The sequence below is a fragment of the Apteryx rowi genome, unplaced genomic scaffold (assembly GCF_003343035.1).
Source record: "Apteryx rowi isolate R43461 unplaced genomic scaffold, aptRow1 scaffold_292, whole genome shotgun sequence".
Lineage (NCBI taxonomy): Eukaryota > Metazoa > Chordata > Aves > Apterygiformes > Apterygidae > Apteryx > Apteryx rowi.
Window position 1 is genome coordinate 401,540 of NW_020449330.1, and position 21,227 is coordinate 422,766.

Genomic DNA, 21,227 nt, shown 5'->3' on the forward strand with positions numbered 1-21,227 from the left:
GGGGCGCAGCGCCGGCGGCGGGGGGGCTGCGCTTAGTGAAGCGCGCCCTGCCTCCGCCCGCGGCTCCTCGAGCGCTGCTTCCTTGTCCCGTAAACGCTTTCTGCTGCGGGGGTGAGTGCGGTCGCGGCTCGGTGGTTGGTAACGGCTGCGAAGAGGAACGGTAGGTGCGGTCAGCCTTAGGGATCTGTCACCGTTGTCATTACAGACGTTAAAATACCTTTAAATACCAATAAAAGAAAACTCTGCTTTCTTCCTTCTTGACCCCCTTCCCACACAACATATTGCATGGCATGTTGCCACAGTTCTCAGTCAACCCTTAATTTTTCATCCCATCAGCGTTTTAGAAGCCATTACTGTTTGAAATGTTGTTTCTTGCTTTCTGCTATTTTCAGCATGAGCAGCAGGCTAGCAGAGGAACACTTCCTTGCTTAACTGAGCTTGGCTGTGCCCTAGAGCAGGCCTTTCAAGCTTACCACCATCTCCTTTTCATAAACATCTAGCTAGTCACCATCCCTTTCTGATCATATTTAGTCAGTGCCAATTCTGTGTTGATTGTCTCCATCTTATCCACTCTCAGCCACAACCGCACGCTGGTACCTTAACGTTGTGTTTCACAGTCTTCTCAAGTTCTGGTCACCTTTAAGACATCTAGATACTGACTTACAAGAAAGAGAGCAGGAAGGGAGACATGCGAATATGGGACAGAAAAAAGGCTTTTCAAGTGCTGACGTTCCCATAAATCTCAGCACTGTGATAAGATGGAAAGATGATCTTCCTTAGGGGATTAAAGGCAGAGGCTCAAACTCTTCTAGAGAAACAAGAGCTCTCGGGATTCAGAGTTTTATACGCAGGACTATCAAGTTTGACATTTTGTCAAAAAACATGTTCAGTATTTTTTGTCTGTGATGCACTGTGTAGATATCATAAATGTCAAACTTTTGAAATCTGCTGTTTTGTTTTTGCTTTAGAAAGGACATATGTTAGGGACTCCTGCCTCTGGTTATTCCACGTCATCTCTTCTGCCCTTTTTCTCCTCATCTCAGTTTTTGGTGCAGTTAAAGTAATCATGTGGATTGTAAAGCAGTCAAAATAATTTGCTATTAAAATGTGGTTTCCAGAGATGTGTGAAGTGACCCATTCGTCTCAGCACGATCTCAGTTGAATCCAAATGAAACGAATATAGCCTAAGACAGTAGATCTTTAAAGTTTTGATTGCCTTATTTATCTAAATGGTTATTTATGTATTCTCACTTCAGTGTTCAAGGGCCAGTGATATGTATCATGTACACTTCTCAGCTCCTTCCTGCAGCCTCAGCAGCATGTGCTTGGTGTTAGTTACTGCCAGCAGGTCCATCTCGGTTTTTTGGACAAGAGTTTCTCTTGAGGCTAGTTTAAAGGAAGGGGTAAAAGGAAAAGCATGGATACTGTATACAATTCCATAGTCATGATCTGCATCAGCATAATTTTCTGGAAACCAGAAATGTAAGGTCAATCTGATTCTGACCTGTGTTAAAGTAGATGGGGCATGATCTTAAGTAGTCACAGAAGGAAAAAGTCTTTTTCTCCTATCATTGATATTTGAACATCTTTCAGTATTTAGAGTCCAGGGGCATTTGCCAATATGATGGTGCATACCTGTGTAGTGAAGGATGTTAGAGTGGAAGAAAGTTTTTTTCAAAGGGCTGCCTTCTCCTGATCAGCTTAAGAGTGCTTCCAATAACTGCTACGTCCTGAAAGTTAGTGCTGTTTGCCTGATTAAAATGACACAGAGCTGAATGTAATCTTATTACCATTCATTCTGTGTTGTCTCACCAACTCTCTGCTTTTTCATTCATCAAAAAAGAAGGAAGTCAGTTGTGTGAAAGGGGTCTTTGCTGTTACTGTCAACAACTGCTGCTCGTGGGAATAGACCGCATTCTTGACATGACACTTTCTGCTTCTGTCTTGTGAGCAATAACACCAACCCAGAGATGAATGAGCTTTTCAGTGAAATAAGGCTGTTGTGTTTGATACAGAATTTTCAATATATTGCATTTCCAATTTTTGAGCTGGCTGATTTGGCTCTGTGTTAAATAAAATAATTTATTTCATCCTTTTTTTTCCTGTTTGCAGATACAAATGATTCTCCTGTTAAACTGAACCATGAGTCTTGCCTTACATGATCTGTTCATTTGTTGCCGTCAGCTTGAAAATGATAAAGCTACAGTGCGAAGGGTAATAAAGTTTCTTCTGGTGTGTATCGTTCCCAATAAAGGGAATGATTAATAACTTTTTTTTCCCCCTGAAATACATTTTCAGAAAGAAATTGAAAATTTCAAGCGACTCCTCCGTGATTCTGAAATAGTTCTCCAACTGGACCGGAATTCTGATTCTAAACAAGCAAAGCAACTCAGCTGGGATGCTGTATTTGAGTAGGTTCTTTCACTGTCCAGAGCAAAGCACTGTTTGTTTGTTTGGGCTTTTTTTGGTGAATGGTCACAGTTCTCTTACACGGAATATTATTATTTTGTTTATTAGGCTTGTTTTAATGCTTATCTTTCTGCAGATTGATTGAGGCTTCTTGTCAGCTTATAAACAAGAAATGACTTATGTTAGTCTCTAAAAGAAGTAAATCTAAAATAGCCAAATAATGCATTAACTGGCTCAGTGCAACACTTTCCACATACAGAAGATGCAGGGGCGCATACCGGGTTATAAATGTATAAACAGTAGACCTAACTGTTGAGAAACTGGTTGTTAATAGGTGGTTAGTCTTTCTTGCAAAAATAATAGTTACTTTCTGTTATTGAAAAATATCCTCTGCGTCTGATTTTCAATTTATAGTTTATATCTGGATTATAGGTAGCTCATTTAAAATTTTTCTGTTACTGAATTCTTCAAGACTCAGTAGAGGGGCTGTGGCTTGTAAACTAAAGAGGTCTGTAGAGACCCATCTTTGATATAATTCCTTTAGATGTGCTACAAGATTGTACTGAGAAGGAGTGGGATACATTTTTAGAGCAGTTGGGGCCCAGTGCTATTTTCATATTAAAACGGTGTCTGAAGTATTAGTTTTTATAGGCAGGCATCTGGGCAGATTTCCATTATGCTTTTTAATCATATGGCATTTGAATGGTTCTTGTTTTACAGCTGTACCAAAATACTGTAAGAAGCATTCAATATATTTCTTATGTTGCTTTTGAGATGGCCAGACTCTAACCTGAATACAAGTAGCAAGCCATAAAATCTACAGAAATTGCAACAAAGCCAGTAAAATGTTGAATCTATTTATAATATATGTTAATTTTATATGATAGAGAATTATTATTTTAATACATGAATAATCCCTTCTTCACATTGCTGGAAGGTTTGTATTTTTCAGGAAGTGTATATCTGTTAGGTCCAAAAGTATTCAGTTAAAACATCGTGTCGACTATAAGTGAGCTTAAAAACAGAAGGACTTGAAGGTTTCCCTCAATCCGGGCACTGAAGAGTACTACTTACTTTTTTGCACTGTATGTTGCAGCATAACTAACAAGCTTTAGTATTGCTTTTTTCCTAATCATGGATTGTGTGTTTAGCATTATGCAAAGTATATAGGAATATTCAGTTCTTATTCAAGGTGCTTCTGGATCATCTTTAAGGCTATCAGCTCCTTTTATAAACTATTTCCATCATGCTTACATTGTAATATATTTTAGCGTTTAATAGTGCTTTAGAATCAGAATTGCTAAATGAGCAAGTAGTTGAGTTCTAAGTTAAAACAGTGTTTACTTATTTTACTTTGGTCAGAAATGTGCAGATCCTTGATTAATGTCTCTATTGTATTTTTGAAGAGCCCTGCAGAAATATTTCCAGAAAGAGATGGAAAGCCTCACACTGACAAACCCAAATGTATCTGTTTCAACCCAAACTTCCAGACAGAAAAAGATGCAAGCGATTGGCAGTTTGGTCAAATACTTCATCAGACGTGCTAATAAAAGTCAGTAATATATATTCATATAGAATTATTGATTCTTTTATTTGGTATTTTACTTTCAACTCTTAATTTTTGCACTGAAGCAAGTTATCAGGGTGGGGTTTGTCTTGCCCACTTTCGGTTGTTAAATAAATTAAATTTAAATTTTTAAATTAATTTAAATTTTTATTTTTTAAATTAAGTTTAAATTTTTTAATTACACAAATCTTCATGTGAATTAGTCATTTGTATTACTTACCTTGTTGATGTTGACAGTGCCTTTTTATTTATTTGCTTTGTGTATAACTGATGTATCCTTTCTCTTCTCATAAGTAGCTTAATTCTTAGTAGAACTGTTTCTGAATTGTATTTTTTTTTCCAAGTGAACATGGAAATATTCATTTTACAAGTCATTAATTCCAGATCTGTTATGCAAACTTTGGATTAATTGCAATGCTCACTTTGTTTCTTCACATAGGAGGACCCAGACTGAGGTGTCACGAACTTCTAAATTACATCTTGAAAATCATGAGAGATGCAACAAGTTGTGCGATTTATGGAGCTGACTGTAGCAGTATACTCCTAAAGGATGTCCTTTCAGTAAGGAAATACTGGTGTGAGATATCCCAGCAGCAGTGGTCAGGTAACATTTTTAAGCCTACTTACAAATGTCTTTTGCTATTATGGCAGTATGTTTAAATGTGTTTCAATTGTCTCATGCTATTACTGCAAAGCCCTGTTATGTGAGGTACTACACAAAACACATGAAGAAAAATAGGATCAGCCCTGAAGACTTACAGCTGAAACAAAATCAATCCCTAGTCTTTGTTGCTTAGTTTCTTTTTTGCATATTATTTATCTATTTCCTGCTGAAACATAGGTGCTTATATACAATCAGTGTATGTATGCATGTTCTCCGCAGGACTTAATGTGTTACAAATCCATGGAGTTTGTATACAGGAAATAGTCTCAGTAAAACTGGTCTTGGTGTGCAGTTGTTTACAAGTTGTAACTAGGTATTGGCTGCTATAGTTTTGATATAGTTAATGTACTATAATTAAATTTTATTATCTGACTTTTGTTGGCTCACACAGATCCTAAAAAGCATCGATTCAATGTTGTTATCTGTTAATACTACATATAAAGAAAAGATGAGAAAGCGTAAGGTTTAAACAGACAAAAACAGATTAAAATGTTGGTATAGCATGCAGCCTCCACTGTGAGTGAAAATGCAAATGTAATTTTTTACTTTTCAGAGGATTCGGTTTGACTCCAAGACAATTAACTTATAAATGTTCTCCAAGCTGAATGTATTTTGAATCATCTAACTGGCATGTAGTGAACTCTCCACTCATCTGTTTTGATTTGTTTATGTAATAGCATAGATGATTAGTAACTTGAAAAAAGAAGGTATTAGAAGTTTTACAGTCTAGTTCGTTCAGTCTCGCATGTGTAATTCTGGAGAAAGTGTAGAAATACAAAGCACTGTGCTATGCAAATAGTGATAGAATTTGCTATCAGTCAGACAGAGTTTGGATTTCTGAAAATTATTTCTAAAAAATATTTTGCTCTGTAGCTTGAAGAGAGTTGCTTAACTCCAGAATAGAAATAAACCTGCAAAGAACTCGGAAGAGGAGTCTGGTGGTATTGGGAGTGAAGGGGAAGGTGAACGCAACTGTGACGAAGGCTAGAAGAGCACAGAGACTGAACAGTTCAGAGTAGGAGAAGGGATTGGATAAATGAGTGTGGGCTGAGTGTGGGATCTGAGAGGTTAAAGGAGTTGGTAGCATTTGGCCATGGAAATAGGACTGGAAGTTGAAGGGGAAGCTGAAACTGTGGGGAGGTTGCCTGAGACTAGGAGCCAGTGAGGGGAAAAACAAAAAGGGACTGTCAGCCTGCAGGTTGAAGCAGAAGGCAAGGACATGGACTGATTGCGTAAAGAGGCTGGGAACTAGAGTTCAGAGCAATAATCAGAAGGCATCTGAAAAAGAGCTGGGTACTCAGGAAGAACTGAAGTTAGGCACAAAGGGAGTGGGACAAGAAGCCAGGGAAGTCAGAGACAGATTTTGAAGAAGGCAGAGAAAGGAAGTTGAGACTGAGTGTCATTGGAAAGGTACGTACAGGTTGCATGAGGAGCCAGGAAGAGTTGTTGTTTATTAGTTTGAGGTAGTTTAGGAACATGGAAGTGAGCTGAATCTATTTACGAGGTATGGGCATCTGGGGAGAGAAACTGTGAGGTTAGATTGTAAGGGATGTGGGAAGGTAATTACTGAAGTATGGCAGGACCAAAGGATGTAAGTCTAGAGGAAGTCAGACTTAAATCCATTAGTCGAAACAACTTTTATTAAGGGAAGGATATGTGAGCTTTGTAAAAGTATCTTAAACTTTTCTAGCCATTCCACCTTAATGCTTGTTTATAAGATCTTGGAGCGCAATGGAGAAGTCTGTTTTCTATTTATAAAATCAGTGATCTGGTACAGGAGTCAAAGATTAGAACATGGACTCTGGCTGTTGCCAGATTTGGTGAGCAAATATCTCCATGAGGCGCTCTTATCTGCTGGAAGTTCTGAGCTTCTGAATATTGGCAGTCATACCTGTATAAACGATGAGGAGCACTCATATTGGCATATAGTGGCATCATCAAAGGTGTCACCAGAGGCCAGTGGAAACTGTATGTAGTAGGAGCTGAACTCAGTCTTGCTGAAGGAAACTGGAAGTCCCATGAAGTGGTAATGAGACCTTGCGCCCCTTGCATCTTGGGCACTGACTTTTTAAGGAATAGACATTTTAAAGCTCCATGAAGACATTGATGGGCATTTCACATTGCCTCTGTGGAAATGAATGAGGACACCCCTTTGCTGTCTCAACTGCCTGCCATCTCAAAAGGAGAGTCAGTGGTAGGACTGCTAAAGACGTCACTTAAATGTGCTAGTTGCAATTCGGATGGTGCACCAGCAATGGTATCGGACCAACAGAGGTTGATTTGGTCCCATACATGGTCTTACCAAAGAACTTGGAAAGTCAAGAGGTGGTTGCTCAAACCCATTCACTCTTCAAAAACCCTGTCTGGCCAGTGGGAAAACCGAGCAGGATTTGGAGATTAACGATAGATTATCAAGGTTTGAATGAGGAAACCTCACCCTTGAATGAAGCAGTACCAGATATACTAGAACTACAGTATGAACTCGAAGCAAAAAATGCTGCCTGGTATGTGACTATCAACATAGCTAAAGCATTTTTCTCCATTCCCCTGACCCCTAAGTGTAAAGCCCAGTTTACCTTTACCTGGAGTACACTGTGCCTAGAACCACCTGCCAAAAGGATGGAAGCATAACCCCACCATCCAAGGTTTTGGAAGAGGGCAGTGCCCCAGAATGCTTACAGTACATCAGTGACATTGTGATATGGGGAAACACTGTCCAAGAGGTGTATAACAAAAGCAAACAGACAACTGGAATTTTACTAAATGCCAGATTTACGATCAAAAGGATTAAGGTGAAAAGACCCATGCAGAAATAGGGTGTCGAGGGGCAAGATAGGTGCCATCACATTCCTACTGATGTGATTGACAAGATCACAGCAATGCCACCACTGACCAATAAAAACACAATGTGAAACACAAATGTGTCTTGGAACAGTGGGGTTTTGATGAGTGCACATCCCCAGATACAGCTAGCTTGTGAACCCACTGTGCCAAGACACCAGGGAAAAGAACTCAATAGAGACCTGAGCAACAATTAGCTTTTGACCAGGTAAAACAAGCAGCACATGTGGTTGCTGTGGGCCCTGTCAGAACTGGTCCAAATATCCAAACTGTGCTATACACCACAGCGAGGGACCAATCAACCCAATGGAGTTTATGGCAGAAAGCACCTGAAGAGACCAGAGGAAGACCATGTGGCTTCTGGAACTGAGGCTATCGATGAGCCAGGGAAAATTATACCCTGTCAGAAAAAGAAATATTAACTGCTTATGAAGTAATCTGGGCAGTGTCTGAAGTTGTGGGGATGGAATCAGAAATGCTGCTGGTCCCTCGGCTGTTGCTACTTCACTGCATGATAAAAGGAGAAATACCCTCAACTCACCACATGACAAGTGCTACCTGGATGGCCCTGGTTACCCAGTGGGCTCACATTGGGAAACAGGGACATTCAGGCCTGCTGAAAGAGTTGATGGATTGGCCTGAAGATCATGATTTTTTGGGGCCGCACCTGAGGTGTTACCACATGCTCAAGAAGCCCCAGAATATGACAAGCTATCCAAAGAAGAGCTAATGGTTCTTGTTGAATCATTGGCTACTGGTAAAGATGTAAAGCTGCCATTTGGAATCCCATCAAATGGGTAATAAAATTGGATGAAAGTGAAGGACAAGCTATGGAGTTTGCAGAAGTCCAAGCCATAAGACTGGGAATCGAAGTAGCATTACAGAGGAAACAGCCCAAGTTGTACCTGTATACTGACTCTTGGATGGTGGCCAGCACTTTCCAGGGCTGGCTTACACAGTGGAAATGGAGGAATTGGCAGAGACAAGGAAAGCCTGTTGGGGTGTTAACTTGTGGCAAAGCATCACACAGGTTTTGGAAAAACCCGATATGTAGGTGTTACTTGTTGATGCCTGCATCCCACAGGAAAGAGACACCAAAGAACAAATCAACAACCCTCAAGCAGACCAGACCAGTCAGATCATGGTAATCAACAAAGACCTGGACTGCGAACATAAATTGGAACTATTTGTAGTTTGATAGGCTTATGAAACATGAGGCCTTATAGGGCAAGGTGCCATCTAACGCTGGGCAAGAGACTGAGCAGTAGACTTGTCTAAAGGTGCCATTATACTTGTATGATAAGTACTATACACAGGACTAAGTGAAGAACTATAAAATTTATGCATTAGTGGAAAAAACTGAACAACAAAAAATTTTAAAGCATGAAAGATGACATTTAAACTACCAATTTGGAGATGTGTGGCAAGTAGACTACATTGGACCTTTGTTCAGGGCTAGTAGGGAGCATCAATGTAATGTAGCCATGGTAGAAATGACTACGAGCTGGCTAGAGACTTGCCCAGTAGCCCATGTCACTGCTGAAAGCATGATAATGTGTCTCAGAAAACAAGTTTTGTTTTGGTACATCTGAAAGAATTGAGTCTGACAATGGCTCTCAGTTCAAAAACAAGATGACAAAATTATGGACAGATGACCGTGGAAGTGACTAGATATACCATGTCTCCTATTATTCCCAGACCTCAAGAAACAGAGCCAACATTTTTAATTATCAATACTGTTATAAGAAACCAGAGGAGGCTGAAAAATGTCTCAAGAAGTAGCAAAGTCTCTAATCATAAAGAAAAAAATAATTTAAAGAAACAGTTTGAACTCAAGTAACAGATGAGTGTAACCTTGAGTAGTCTTAAAAGAAATGGTTTCTACAGTCACAGTGAAAGCCAAACTGCAACGGTCTAATGGCCTTGGTAGGGCTTTTTGTTTTTTTTTTTTACGGAGTGATCCTTTAAAGAATGACAACTTGAAGAAGCCAAACCTACTGATAAAATTGTTGGTTTCAATAAAGTTCTTTTAAACAAGTGTGTAAGTAACTAAATGGATCCAGGAAAGGGTATCAAGAAGGTAAAAAGTTTGAAACAAAAAGGAAACCAACAAAGTACTAGCTGTGCTTAAGTTAGAGGTTGAGAGAAATGTGGGTTAATTAAGTGTATATAAAGGTTTGAAAAATAATAGTGAATAATAAGGTATTATTAAGCTAGAATAAAAATGGATATACAGCCAAGAATCCCCCACTGTGGCTGACTCTTGTACCCTTATATCTTTTACAGAAAAGATTTCTGTATATCTTTTATATATGCAAGATATCTGTACCCTTATATCTTTTAGGAGAAAAACAATTTGTAACCACTAATTGGAACAGGAATCTTTGTATAGTGTCTGTAGATCTACCAGTAAGAATGCGAAGATGAAACATGTTTGTTCCCACCTATGTGAGAATGTAAAACCAATGCTACTGTGGTTAAATTGGTAATTGTACTACCTATCATGTCCCAGTAATCGCACTGCCAAATGTGAAAAACCTGTCTAAAGAAAGTATTTGATGGACAGTACCCAGCTATGAGGTTGAGCGATACCTAAATTGCATCTCCCAGAGCCAAGCAAAATTAGAGACACAAATTATGAAATTGTTAGAGGGCCCAGATATCCACTGAACAGTAGAAATCAAAATGTTACATTAGCATAAGAATGTGCCTAAGACTGCTCTCAGTGTAGGCGCTGCACCTGAAGCACATTGGTATGATGCAGTCTCTGATTGTAGCCCAAATGCTCCTGCCTTATTCCATCTCCCTGCTCATCCCATTTTCATATTTTTCGAAGCACATACAGTCTTAATCATCATTGTTATAGTCCTATATGTAAAGATTTGGAGACTGTCACAGATGGTGCTATTTATGATTCAGGTACCCTCCCACAGCATATTGTTAGACAAGTGAGTGTTAAGGAGATGTGGAGCAAGGGGTGGAAAGTGTCTTGGCCAACTGAGCTGGCATAACTTGAATAATTAGGCTGATGTCAGGGGCCCACCTTTGGTATGTTGTTATGTAGTTGTTAGGGATGTAACTTTTTGTTAGAGCGCATGTTATGGAAAAAAAACCAAACATATTTGACAGAAATAGGAGAACTGAATTTACACAAGTATATTTGCCCGGCAATATTTGACATGCAACACCAGTCAGTGAGCTCAGAGTAGTCCACCAACAAGTAAACATGAAACAATATGGATGATGTGCTCCACTTCATAAAACTTACTTACCTCAGCCTGAAGAGGGGCAACACAACTCTACCTCAGGGGATGCCTGACCATGGAGGACCTCCAGGTACACCTGGGAGGACCAAGCTTGTGCGGCCGGGGCTAACACGCTTAATGACCCTACTGCTCCCAACCACTGACAACCACTGCATATAACAGAAATATGGGAGTCCTCAGTACCAACTCTTTTGATCTACTGATCTGTTTCTGTTGCATCAAATTATTTGTTAATGTACGTGTAGCTGTTGATTGCTTCCGACTGCTTTTATTGTGGTGTTCCACAACAAATGGAGCCTACTGTGCTGAGCAATCCATGTAAAGGGAGCTGAGTGTGGAAGTAGTTGTAAAAGTCAACCATATGGCTATAGCTACTTTGCTCTGTGCAACACAAAGCGAGTTGTATCCCAGCTCAGAATGAATGTAGTTCTCCTTGAAGGGTAGACAAGCCCACATCTGTTTTCTTTTCTTTGTGGTTAACTTTTGTGAATAATCACGTACAGCTGAAATGAGAATACTTTTTTTCTCTGTATTTAATGTAATATTTTGCTTAAAGTACTTTTCATGTCATCCTCTTAAATACATATTTTAGATGTATATATGCATATTTATAACATAAGTATATACATTTTTTTGTTACATTTGTAGAGCTGCTGATCCTGTATGGCCAATTATACCTCGAACCTTCTGGGAAGATTAATAGAGTTTTGGTGGCTAGGATAATTCACATGCTCATGAGGGGATATTGCTTCCAAACTGATGGGTTGAGTTCTGATATGTTTATCTTCTTTTCAAAAGCAATGCAGTGTGTGAGGTATGTTGCAAGTGCTCCTTTTGTATCCTAATACCTACTTTGAGAAAAAACTCATTTCAGGTATTTGGGATTAGACTTGAGTAATAACAGATATGTTACTGTGGACATATTTTGTTGGTTTATCTTTGAGCACTGATTTAATACATCCTTTAAACTATTAACAACTTATGTATTTGTTAGGCAGATAATATTCAGAGTACAATACTTGCTAGTATTTACATTTAAACAATTCCTGTGATAAGAAATACGATTATTTCTTCTGGAAGTTTGAGTGTTTGGTTTACATTGCAGGCAGGAGAAAAACACTGCAGGCCTGGATCATATTCTTGCAGCAATGAATATCTTCTGCAATACATTTGCTGTCAACTGTCGCATACGGATTTGTAAAATAGGAGAAGAAATTTTGCCTACAGTGCTTTATATATGGACTCAGTATAGACCAAAAGATTCCCTGAAAGAATCAATAATTGAGTTATTTCGACTTCAAGTTCATATTCATCATCCAAAGGGTGCAAAATCTCAGGAAAAAGGTACAATAAAAAGTTCCGCGCTTTTTTTTTTCCCAGCACTGTGTGTGGTTGTTCAAATTACTATGCTTAATTTCTGAATTTTGATACTGTATTGCAAACGTTAATGGGAATAACTATTGCTTGTTTCGTACTATAGATTGATATTGACTGAAACTGAAAGTGAGTTTTCAAAATGTATGCATTAAAAGAATATTAATTGTATTAAGTCCTGTACAGGATAATAGTTTTTTTTATCCAAAGGCTAAAATCCTAAAGAAAACAGATACTCTTCCTTCCTAATTARTAAACCAAAGCACAAAGTTTTGGGGGAAAGGTAGTAATAGTTTAGACTGAGTTTAGATTGGCACATGTATTCATATGTTATTAGGTTTATTTAAGCCCAGAAATGACTACTATGATATGACTAAGTCTGCCTTACTGTATAATACAAATCAAAGAGCATCAGTCAGTAATTTGTGCCTGTCTATCATGGCCTATTTTAACTATACAATCATCTTTTAAAAAAGTGCTTGTTCTTGACTTAGACTGAGTACAAATGGTAAAGAGTTTATACTTAGTATGAATTTATCCATTGCATTTCATTGTAGTCTTTCCAGTTAGATGAAGAATTGTTTATTAGAAACTTTTATTTCATGTATTACTTGTAAACTGTGATTAAATTATCTCTTAACTGTATTCACTTCTTTTTTACTTTATTTGTTCTTCATTATAAGACTGATTGCTAAAGATCTGAGACAAAACATCAGTGAGGGAATGGCGCTGTATTTCTAATGATTTTTATGATTTGCTAGTTAAGAGGTTTTTATGAAGTTGGATATGCCATACACATATTTGGATTGCCATTCTTTGGAGAGTGGTGGTGTTATAATCGAAGTGGCCTAACAACATAAATGTGGCAAGGTGTAGAGGGAGAATAACAACTTTTAGTAGATCACTTTAGTATAGATAGCAAATGTGTTGAAGCACACATTTTATGTACTGATTGATTGTTCAGTGTTAGTGAATACTAACTTGGTTTCTCATTCCTTGCATCATCCTGTTTATCTTTGTTTACTATTGCCATAATTTTATTATTTTCTAGGTCTGTTAGTGACAAACCTCTCTAGTACTCGAGGATTTACTCTTAAAAAAAACCCTTTTTTAAAACCTTAGCAGCTTAAAGAAAACCTACAGTCCACTTTTCTGGGGGAAAAAACTTTTTTGGATGGAAATCATTTTATCTTTTATGTGTGCAGATATTTAACTGCGGTCATTGCTGCTTTAACAGTTTCCTATTTAATCCAGTAGTTCCTAGTTCATTAGCATATCTGAGAGATATGAATGCATCAATCTTAAATAGAGAAGAAAAATATAGGAATTTATTTCTTCCTTATTCCCAAGAGATATTGGATCTTATTGGTTATGTTTTTATTTTAATTTTGATTAACAGAAATTGTTTTGTTTAGGGCTAGTTATTCTTCAGGATGCTTGTTTTGTACGAGTATGTTGATGGACAGTACTATAACACTGTCGGTTAGAAGTAATTTGAAACACTTTTCATTTCCTTGGGCTGAGAAGATGAGCTAATCAAACATTTCTGGCAAGTGCTGGAAGATTATTCTAATTCTTTTGTGAGCCATGCAACAAATTGGCTATGGGAGAGATGGGAGTTTCAGCTTCCTCAAGTATTAGATGCTTACCTCTAAGTTTTCCTCTGTCGGAGGAAATGAATGATTCTGTTCCCCCTTTTCTTTGCAAATGTTCAAACACAAAATTTTGTGCTATTGAATCTATAGAAAAATAGCATTTGTTGTCAAACTTTATATGTTTTACTCTGATTTTGGCTGTATCGCATAGTCGAGGTAGGTTTACATACTGTATGAAGTGGGTGGTACATTTGTTATCTTTACATTATTTTTGCATTTACAGGTGCATATGACTCAACAAAATGGCAAAGTATCTTACATAATCTGTATGATCTGCTGGTGAATGAAATAAATCTTGTAGGTAGTAGAGGAAAGTATTCTTCAGGCTCACGTAATATTGCTGTAAAGGAAAATTTGGTTGAGTTAATGGCTGATATTTGTCATCAGGTAACTTATTTATATATTTTTAGTTGAGTATAAAGTTGGTATATGTACTTAATGTGTTGTATGTTTTCCTTTCTCAAGTAATACAGCTTTAACATTTCCCCAGAATTGCTTACTGAAATATTGGTACCTTTTGTCCCTTTTCTATTGTGTTTAATTGTTATTTTTTTTGCAATTTAGAAAGTTTGGACTCCTAGATTATAGTAGATTTCATTATTGTTGCTTATAAGAATGTAAGCATAAGTTCCACTATAATAGATAATAATAAATAATTTTGCGTATTGCCTCTTAAGAGGCTTTGTGCATGGTAAAAAATTGACTAGTCTAGTTTGAAATTTCAAATTTTCTGTAAATATTGTTTTTTTCATTTGAGTACTTGTTCATATCTCTTTATAAAGGTCTTTACTGATGATACCAAAGTTCAGGAAATTAGCCAGTCATATGCCGTTTCACAAGGAGAGTCCAATAATGGAACAGTACCAAGCAAACGCAGGAAGATTGAACTAGGCTGGGAGGTAATTCGAGACAACCTGCAAAGATCACAGAAGGATTTTGATGTCATACCTTGGTAATAACATCTTTCCTTGAAACAAATATCACTACAGACATCTTTTTAAATGTAATTGTTCTCCTGAATGTATTTTGCTTTCAAATGAGGTGTGTGCACCTGCTGTAATTAGTGTGACTTATATGTAAGCAATAAGCTTAGTTCTCACAGCATTTGGAAAGTAGTAATTAGTGTTCTTGGCAATCTTGCTTTAAAAACTTGGTATCTTTGGTTTCCTAAGAAAAAAACAAGTGAGGTCTGTGTTGAGTTGTAGTGGTATAAGATATTACTACCCCTGATTTTTTGCCTGTCTTTTGTGCTAGATAATACCTATCTTTACGTAAGGGAGCGCGTGTGCGTGATCCAACATGTGAGTATTATGAAACTAAGTTGAGGTTTACTGCTCTCTTAAACTGGCTGTGTCACGGAACAGCAACCACTAATAGTTTGGCAACTCAGGACTAGTTCACACAGTTTGCCTTAATATGTAGCCTGAAAACTGTTCAAATGCAAAGCACTAAGCTTGGGCCCTGAGGCAGGGGAGTTTTGGAACTGGAGGTATAGCTGAACATCATCTTCCATTGACTGCCACAGGAGAAAGAATCTCTGGCAGAGCATTGCAGGATCTATAGATGTTATTAAAAGACCACAGCTAGATTTTTCCAGAACTTACCAGTTGTAGTTCTAAGTCCAAGAATGTTGATCATTAGCTTCGATAGATTAAATTGGATATTACTATTCCTCGCGGTCAACCTGACTCTTTCTTGGAAATTGTTGTAGAAGATACCAGAACAGCTTAGCTACTTGTATGTCATGTCCTGAGCTGCAGGGAGCGGGACGAGGTGATATTGTTCATGGTATTGAGGCAAAATAACTATTTAGGATCTGACTGAGAAGTAAACAAGCCATTCTGCATAGAGGTGGCAGTCTCCAGGAAATGCTAACAGTTACATGATTTAATCATTTTCACGCTCATGAGTCGGCACAATGGTAGGCAGAAGTTTTAACATTTACATTACTGGCTTGGATAACTAACATAACAATAACTAACATGATGAAAATCTAACCAAGTGATGGAGTTAACATCAACTACTCACTTTTTATGGGGGCACTGGTTTGAATCATATTAAAGATTGACACCATAAAGTAAGAACGTATCTCTGCTGTGTTCATTATTTCAAAATCGCTGAAACCCAAATGTTGAGATGCCATATTTTTCAGACAATGACTTAATGGCATTCTGTTATTTAAGCTGAAGAAAATGCCAAAAAACAAAGAATAATTAGAAATCAATTTTGTGCAGTGCTAATGAACCTTTAATGCTGTGGTCAGGAAAACACACAGGTGCTAAACTGATGATATACTGGCAAATTTTTGTGGCTCTTGCACCATTATCTCCCTAGCTGTCACTTCTATGACTATCCTTACTCCTTTTACAGACACGGTATAAAGATAATCCAAATATTAATAATGTTTCCACTTAGGCTGTTTTAATGTTTTCCCCAAAACCTAATTCATCACTTCCATTTGGTGATGGATGAATTTACAGTGCAGGAGGCTCATAAAGCAACATGCTATAGCATACTTACTTATACTAACATACTTATATTAAGCAACAATTTATTATACTTTTCTTCAGTGGCCAATTGTTTGAGAAATACAACATCTGTATTCAAAAGCCAGTGATCTTACATTTTCTGATTCTTTAGGCTTGTTCACTCCATCTCAAGGCTTGTAATTTAAGACTGTAAATGTTTTTTTTTCTTTGACTTCCAGCCAGACTGCCGGGTTATTGTAATCAAACCCTAGTTTAAACTATTTTCATCTTTGGGGACGATACTGTGCTAACTGAAATCTGTAAGAGTATTGTCTTCTCAGATTCCTCTAATTTATCATATGTTAGATTTTCAGTAACTACAGTCTAGTAATTGTAGTCTGCTTTTTCATTTAGAATAGCCTAAGATTTCATACACCTTATTTCCTTTTTGTTTCTTCAGAAAATTCACGTTTGCTCACTTAAATCACACTTTAAGCACTTCTTGCTTAATCACACTTCCTGTTTCATATTAATTGCTTCGCTTTCTGTTTTCAAGGTTACAGATTACAGCTCGATTAATATCAAAGTATCCCATGAGTCTTCCAAATCATGAAATACCTCTCTTACTCAATGTACTTCACCAGTTGCTGCCTCAGCAGCGACGAGGAGAAAGGACCCCACATGTGCTGAAGTGCCTTATAGAGGTGGCTTTGTGTCAAAACCAGAAAACTGATTTGAAAAGCACCCACAAGTTGGAGCTCCAGAGAACCTGGGCAAAGATTTGGTCTCTTACCATTCGCAGCATAAGTTTTCAGCAAATTGAAATAGAGAGCTTTGGGCTACTTGGAGCCATGATTCAAGGAAACCTTGTTGTAACAGATAAAGAGCTCTGGAAGATATTTGCAGGACCTGTATGCAAGCCTTCAAGGTAAAATGGGAAGCAAGGATAATGATTGTGTTGGATTAACATTGCTTTTTAATTTATGCAAATAGAAAAACTGTATTTATTGTTATGGCTATTTTTCTAGTTAAGAACTCACAAAAGTCCTGTTTCAGCATTTGAAACTGACAGAAGCACATATGTAAGTCTAAAAGTAGAAGTGGAAGAGAAGAGGCAAGCATCTTCAAATGTAAAATCTGACTGAAAGAGATTTGATTTTTTAAGTTAAAAAGTATGTTTTCTCCTGAATATATTTTGATTCTGAAACCAGTGTTCTGATATCAGTGTTCTGAAATAGACAGGGAGCATCTGTAACAGCCAAAACATGGCTTTTGAAAATGCAGAGATTCTTATAAATTTGTATTCTAGTATGCATGCTTATTAAGTTGCTTATCATGCTCCCAGAGCTGTCCAGCATACACAAATACTAGCTGACTCTGCTTTAGAATACTGTTCAACAAATACCACATTGTTGTTTCTCAGAAATGCTCTGTGTTCCTTTTTTGTTATAGTTCTGCTATATGCTGTTTAGCATTAGTGATGTCTGCCTGTTCAGTGCCAGAAAATGTAGATGTAGGAATGGAACAGAATAATTGTGAAAGAAATCTGGGTTCCATGTTAAAGGAGGCAATAATGAAATGGGTACTATCCTGCTATTTGGAGGAAGAAATGGAAGAATGTGCAGAGTTGCCTCCTGTGCTATGCAGGTAAAATCTTTGAGCAGAACTTTATATGTAAACTCACCTTATAATGCAGAAAGTTGCCCAGGAAAAAGTGGAGTAGCAGAATTGTATGTTGTTAATGTTTTGGTAGAGTTTATAGGGTTTTTAAAGCTTACTATAGGATGTCATTTGGGGAGTGTAATTTAGCTATGTGTCCATAGCATAGCAGATTGGTGAGGTATATGTGTTAGAAATCTTAACTGAAAACTTAAGCTTCTGTGAATGTATAGAGTGAATCTGGTAAATACTTGTGTACAATTTAGCAATCCCAATAGCTTGTCCGACTGAAAGAAAACACAAAACAATTTTCTTTTTTTACAGCGATTTTCCTCATCTTTTGCTACAAAAAATTCTTGTGAGCCTTACAATGAAGAACTGTAGAGCTGCAATTAATTTTTTCCAAAGTGCTGCTGAATGGTATGTTTTTAAACCAATTGTTGTAGATACTTAGGCTTCTTAGATTTGTCATTATAGCAAACAATGACAATGAAATGCATAAGTTCCTAAAGCTCTTTTGCATCTTTCTGTAAAACGTCTTTCAGACTCCATAGTAGAGCTTTTGCAATCTATTAAGGTGCCTTAAGCAGATCTTTACAATAGTCTCTTGCTGACCRTCAAAGCTTCGGGTACTGAACAAAATATCTTACAAGAGAGTGTATCATCTCTCTTCAGCAATGCAGCTAAGTAAAATAATTATAACAGGTTTGGCTCTTTACACATAAGTAAATATTAGCTATTTTTAATTAGCTATTTTCATTACAATTGTATGTTTTAAATAATGTGCAAATTTGTATAAACATGTATCCATGCTTTTTTAACATTACCTTCCATTCTAGAGGAAACATATATCTTAGGAGTTTTCTAGAAGGTAGTATCTATAAAGGCTAGATGGTTACATTCCATGTGTCTTCATGCCACTCCAACTATATGTGTGGCCCCAGCCACAGGTTACTTGTGCCTGTCAAAGTCACTGTGAGAATGCTGTTGCATCTTTCACTGATGCATTATGTTCAAGTGCTTGGACTATATCCAGTTTCCTCTTAATGAAACTAAAATGTTTGTGTAAGTTTTTCTGCTTTATTTTTCTATCTAGAAGTTAGAATACTAGTTTCAGTGTTGCTGTGAGCTTCTGCTCCAATTCTGAGAAAGTAGGTTGAGGTCAGCTATCTTTATATAAAACAGATGTTGCTGTATAAACTGCACTAGAACTTATGATGTGTGTGCAGACTTTATTTTTCTTTATCTCAGAGCTAAAATGGCAAGTATGCATTCCATAGAGAAATTCACCTCAGAAATGATAAAGATCAACCACAATTTGGAAGCAGACAAAAGTTAAAATATTTTATTTTGCTTCTATTTATTTCTTACCTTTAAATAATAGCTTTAAAGACTTGTAGGTTATATACAGTCTGTTAAAATAAGAATGATGTCTCTTCTTCAAGTGTGCAACACTTGCAAGGGAAAGAAGAAATCAGTTTTGCTGATGTTGAAGAGCTGTACCTGCAGACAACGTTTGATGAAATGGATATTTTCAGTAACTTTGCAGTAAACATTGGAGATAAAAATGTGACTGGTTCGAGACTTGCCATCAACCAAAATCTTAGGGAAACATTGGAGTACTGTCTTACAGCGATGTCAGAAAAGCTTTTAAGTAACTACGCTCCTAAGGTAAGTTAGAAATTACTGTTGAATCTCTATGTTTGTGCTGCCAAACAATATAGTTTCAAGCCCCAGAGTGTATAGACTTTCATTCCTTTTGCTGCTAAAAATGAGTTGCAAGCATTAATAAAAACCATCCAATAATATGAAAGACAGAAATCTTTATTTCTTTATATAATTGTCAAAATACCTATAGTTCCCGTAGGTATGTAGGTACTTATGAGCTGTATAGAAGTGGAAGTGTGTGCAAAGCTGCTAGGTAAACCATTGTTGCCGTTTTTTGTGATGTCTTCTTCCACTTCTGTCCTCTTGTTGGAGAGAGGACTGAGGAGAGATCTTATCAATGTGTATAAGTATCTGAAGGGAGGATGTCAAGAAGATGGGGCCAGACTCTTCTCAGTAGTGCCCAGCAATCGGACGAGAGGCAACAAGCACAAACTGAAACACAGGAAGTTCTGTCTGAACATGAGGAAAAACTTCTTCACTGTGAGGGTGACTGAGCACTGGAACAGGTTGCCCAGAGAGGTTGTGGAGTCTCCTTCCTTGGAGATACTCAAAAGTGCCTGGACGCGATCCTGTGCAATGTGTTCTAGGTGACCCTGCTTGAGCAAGGGGTGTTGGACTAGATGATCTCCAGAGGTCCCTTCCAACCTCAACCATTCTGTGATTCTGTGATTCTTGCCAGTTTTCAGCCAAGATAGCCTGAGGCGTAGATATCTCAAATACTTAGGATCCTAAAAATTTTGTAAAAAGAGACAACTGTGTAGAGGAGTAACTGTAAAGAAAGCTGCAAATAAAGCCTATATTAACAAGAACACAGCCAGTGTTCAAGGAGACTGATGATCCCCCTCTATGCAGCACTTTTTAGACTGCATCTAGAATACTGCATAAAATTTGGGCCCCCCCACTATAAGACAGACATTGAGAAACTGGAACAAGTTCAGCAAAGGGCTGCTGAGATGGTCAGGCTGGAGCACTTGCCCTGTGAGGAGAGGCTGGAGGAGCCGGGCTTGTTCAGCCTGAAGCAGAGACGGCTTCAGGGACACCTGACAGTAGCCCCCAGGGCCTACCCAGAGGTCATTGAGGAGAGAGAGCCAGGCGTTTCAGTGGTGCATGGCAGGAGAACGAGGGACAACAGACATACATTGAAACAAGAGACGTTCACACTAGATACAAGGAAAAGCTTTTTCCCCATAAGGACAATCAGGCAGTGGCACGGATTGCGCAGAGAGGTTGTGCAGTCTTCTTCCTCAGAGGTTCTCAAGACCAAATTGGATGAAGCCCTGACCATCTGGGTCTCACCTCAGAGCTGACTGCTGTGAGTGGGAGCATGGACCAGTGACCTCCTGCAGTCCCTTCCAACCTGAATTATCCTGTGTGGAACTTGTTTAAACAACAGAATCTCTCTTTGGGGGAAATACCTTGGCTTACGGGGGAAGAGCTACCGTATAGTGGTGAAAGATTTACAAAAAGGAAAGGGATAGGCTTTTTAAACTTCAATTCCTTTGACAGGCTTGCGCTGATTTTAATATAGTGGTGTGACTTCCTTCCAACTTGTTAAGATTCTATAAGATGTTTCAAGCTGAGAGAGGCAATACCAGGGTTTGTAACAAAATACTGACAGTTAGGAATTAGGAAACTTATTCTGGTTTTGCAAGTGTA

At 37.9% G+C, this 21,227-nt stretch overlaps 1 protein-coding gene across 12 annotated transcripts in view; it reads left to right on the forward strand.

The window, feature by feature from the left end:
- The first annotated feature begins 60 nt into the window (after positions 1–60).
- The window catches only part of ATM (ATM serine/threonine kinase), an 82,593-nt gene continuing 61,426 nt past the window's right edge, over positions 61–21,227 (forward strand). For 7 of the 12 annotated variants that reach the window (XR_003254117.1, XR_003254119.1, XR_003254118.1 and 4 more), the window contains exons 1-13: positions 61–160; positions 2,113–2,214; positions 2,299–2,411; positions 3,816–3,961; positions 4,416–4,580; positions 11,396–11,561; positions 11,853–12,091; positions 14,000–14,163; positions 14,559–14,728; positions 16,801–17,172; positions 17,697–17,891; positions 18,228–18,323; positions 19,349–19,574. Coding sequence is in view for 9 of the 12 variants with exons in the window: in XM_026069347.1 (XP_025925132.1) it covers positions 2,143–2,214; positions 2,299–2,411; positions 3,816–3,961; positions 4,416–4,580; positions 11,396–11,561; positions 11,853–12,091; positions 14,000–14,163; positions 14,559–14,728; positions 16,801–17,172; positions 17,697–17,891; positions 18,228–18,323; positions 19,349–19,574 (2,124 nt within the window). In the remaining 3 variants the exon portion in view is untranslated. Of the gene's footprint in view, positions 165–2,112; positions 2,215–2,298; positions 2,412–3,815; positions 3,970–4,415; positions 4,581–11,395; positions 11,562–11,852; positions 12,092–13,999; positions 14,164–14,558; positions 14,729–16,800; positions 17,173–17,696; positions 17,892–18,227; positions 18,324–19,348; positions 19,575–21,227 lie in introns of those variants that run through there. The other 5 variants (XM_026069349.1, XM_026069348.1, XM_026069353.1 and 2 more) reach the window with 5 other exon arrangements.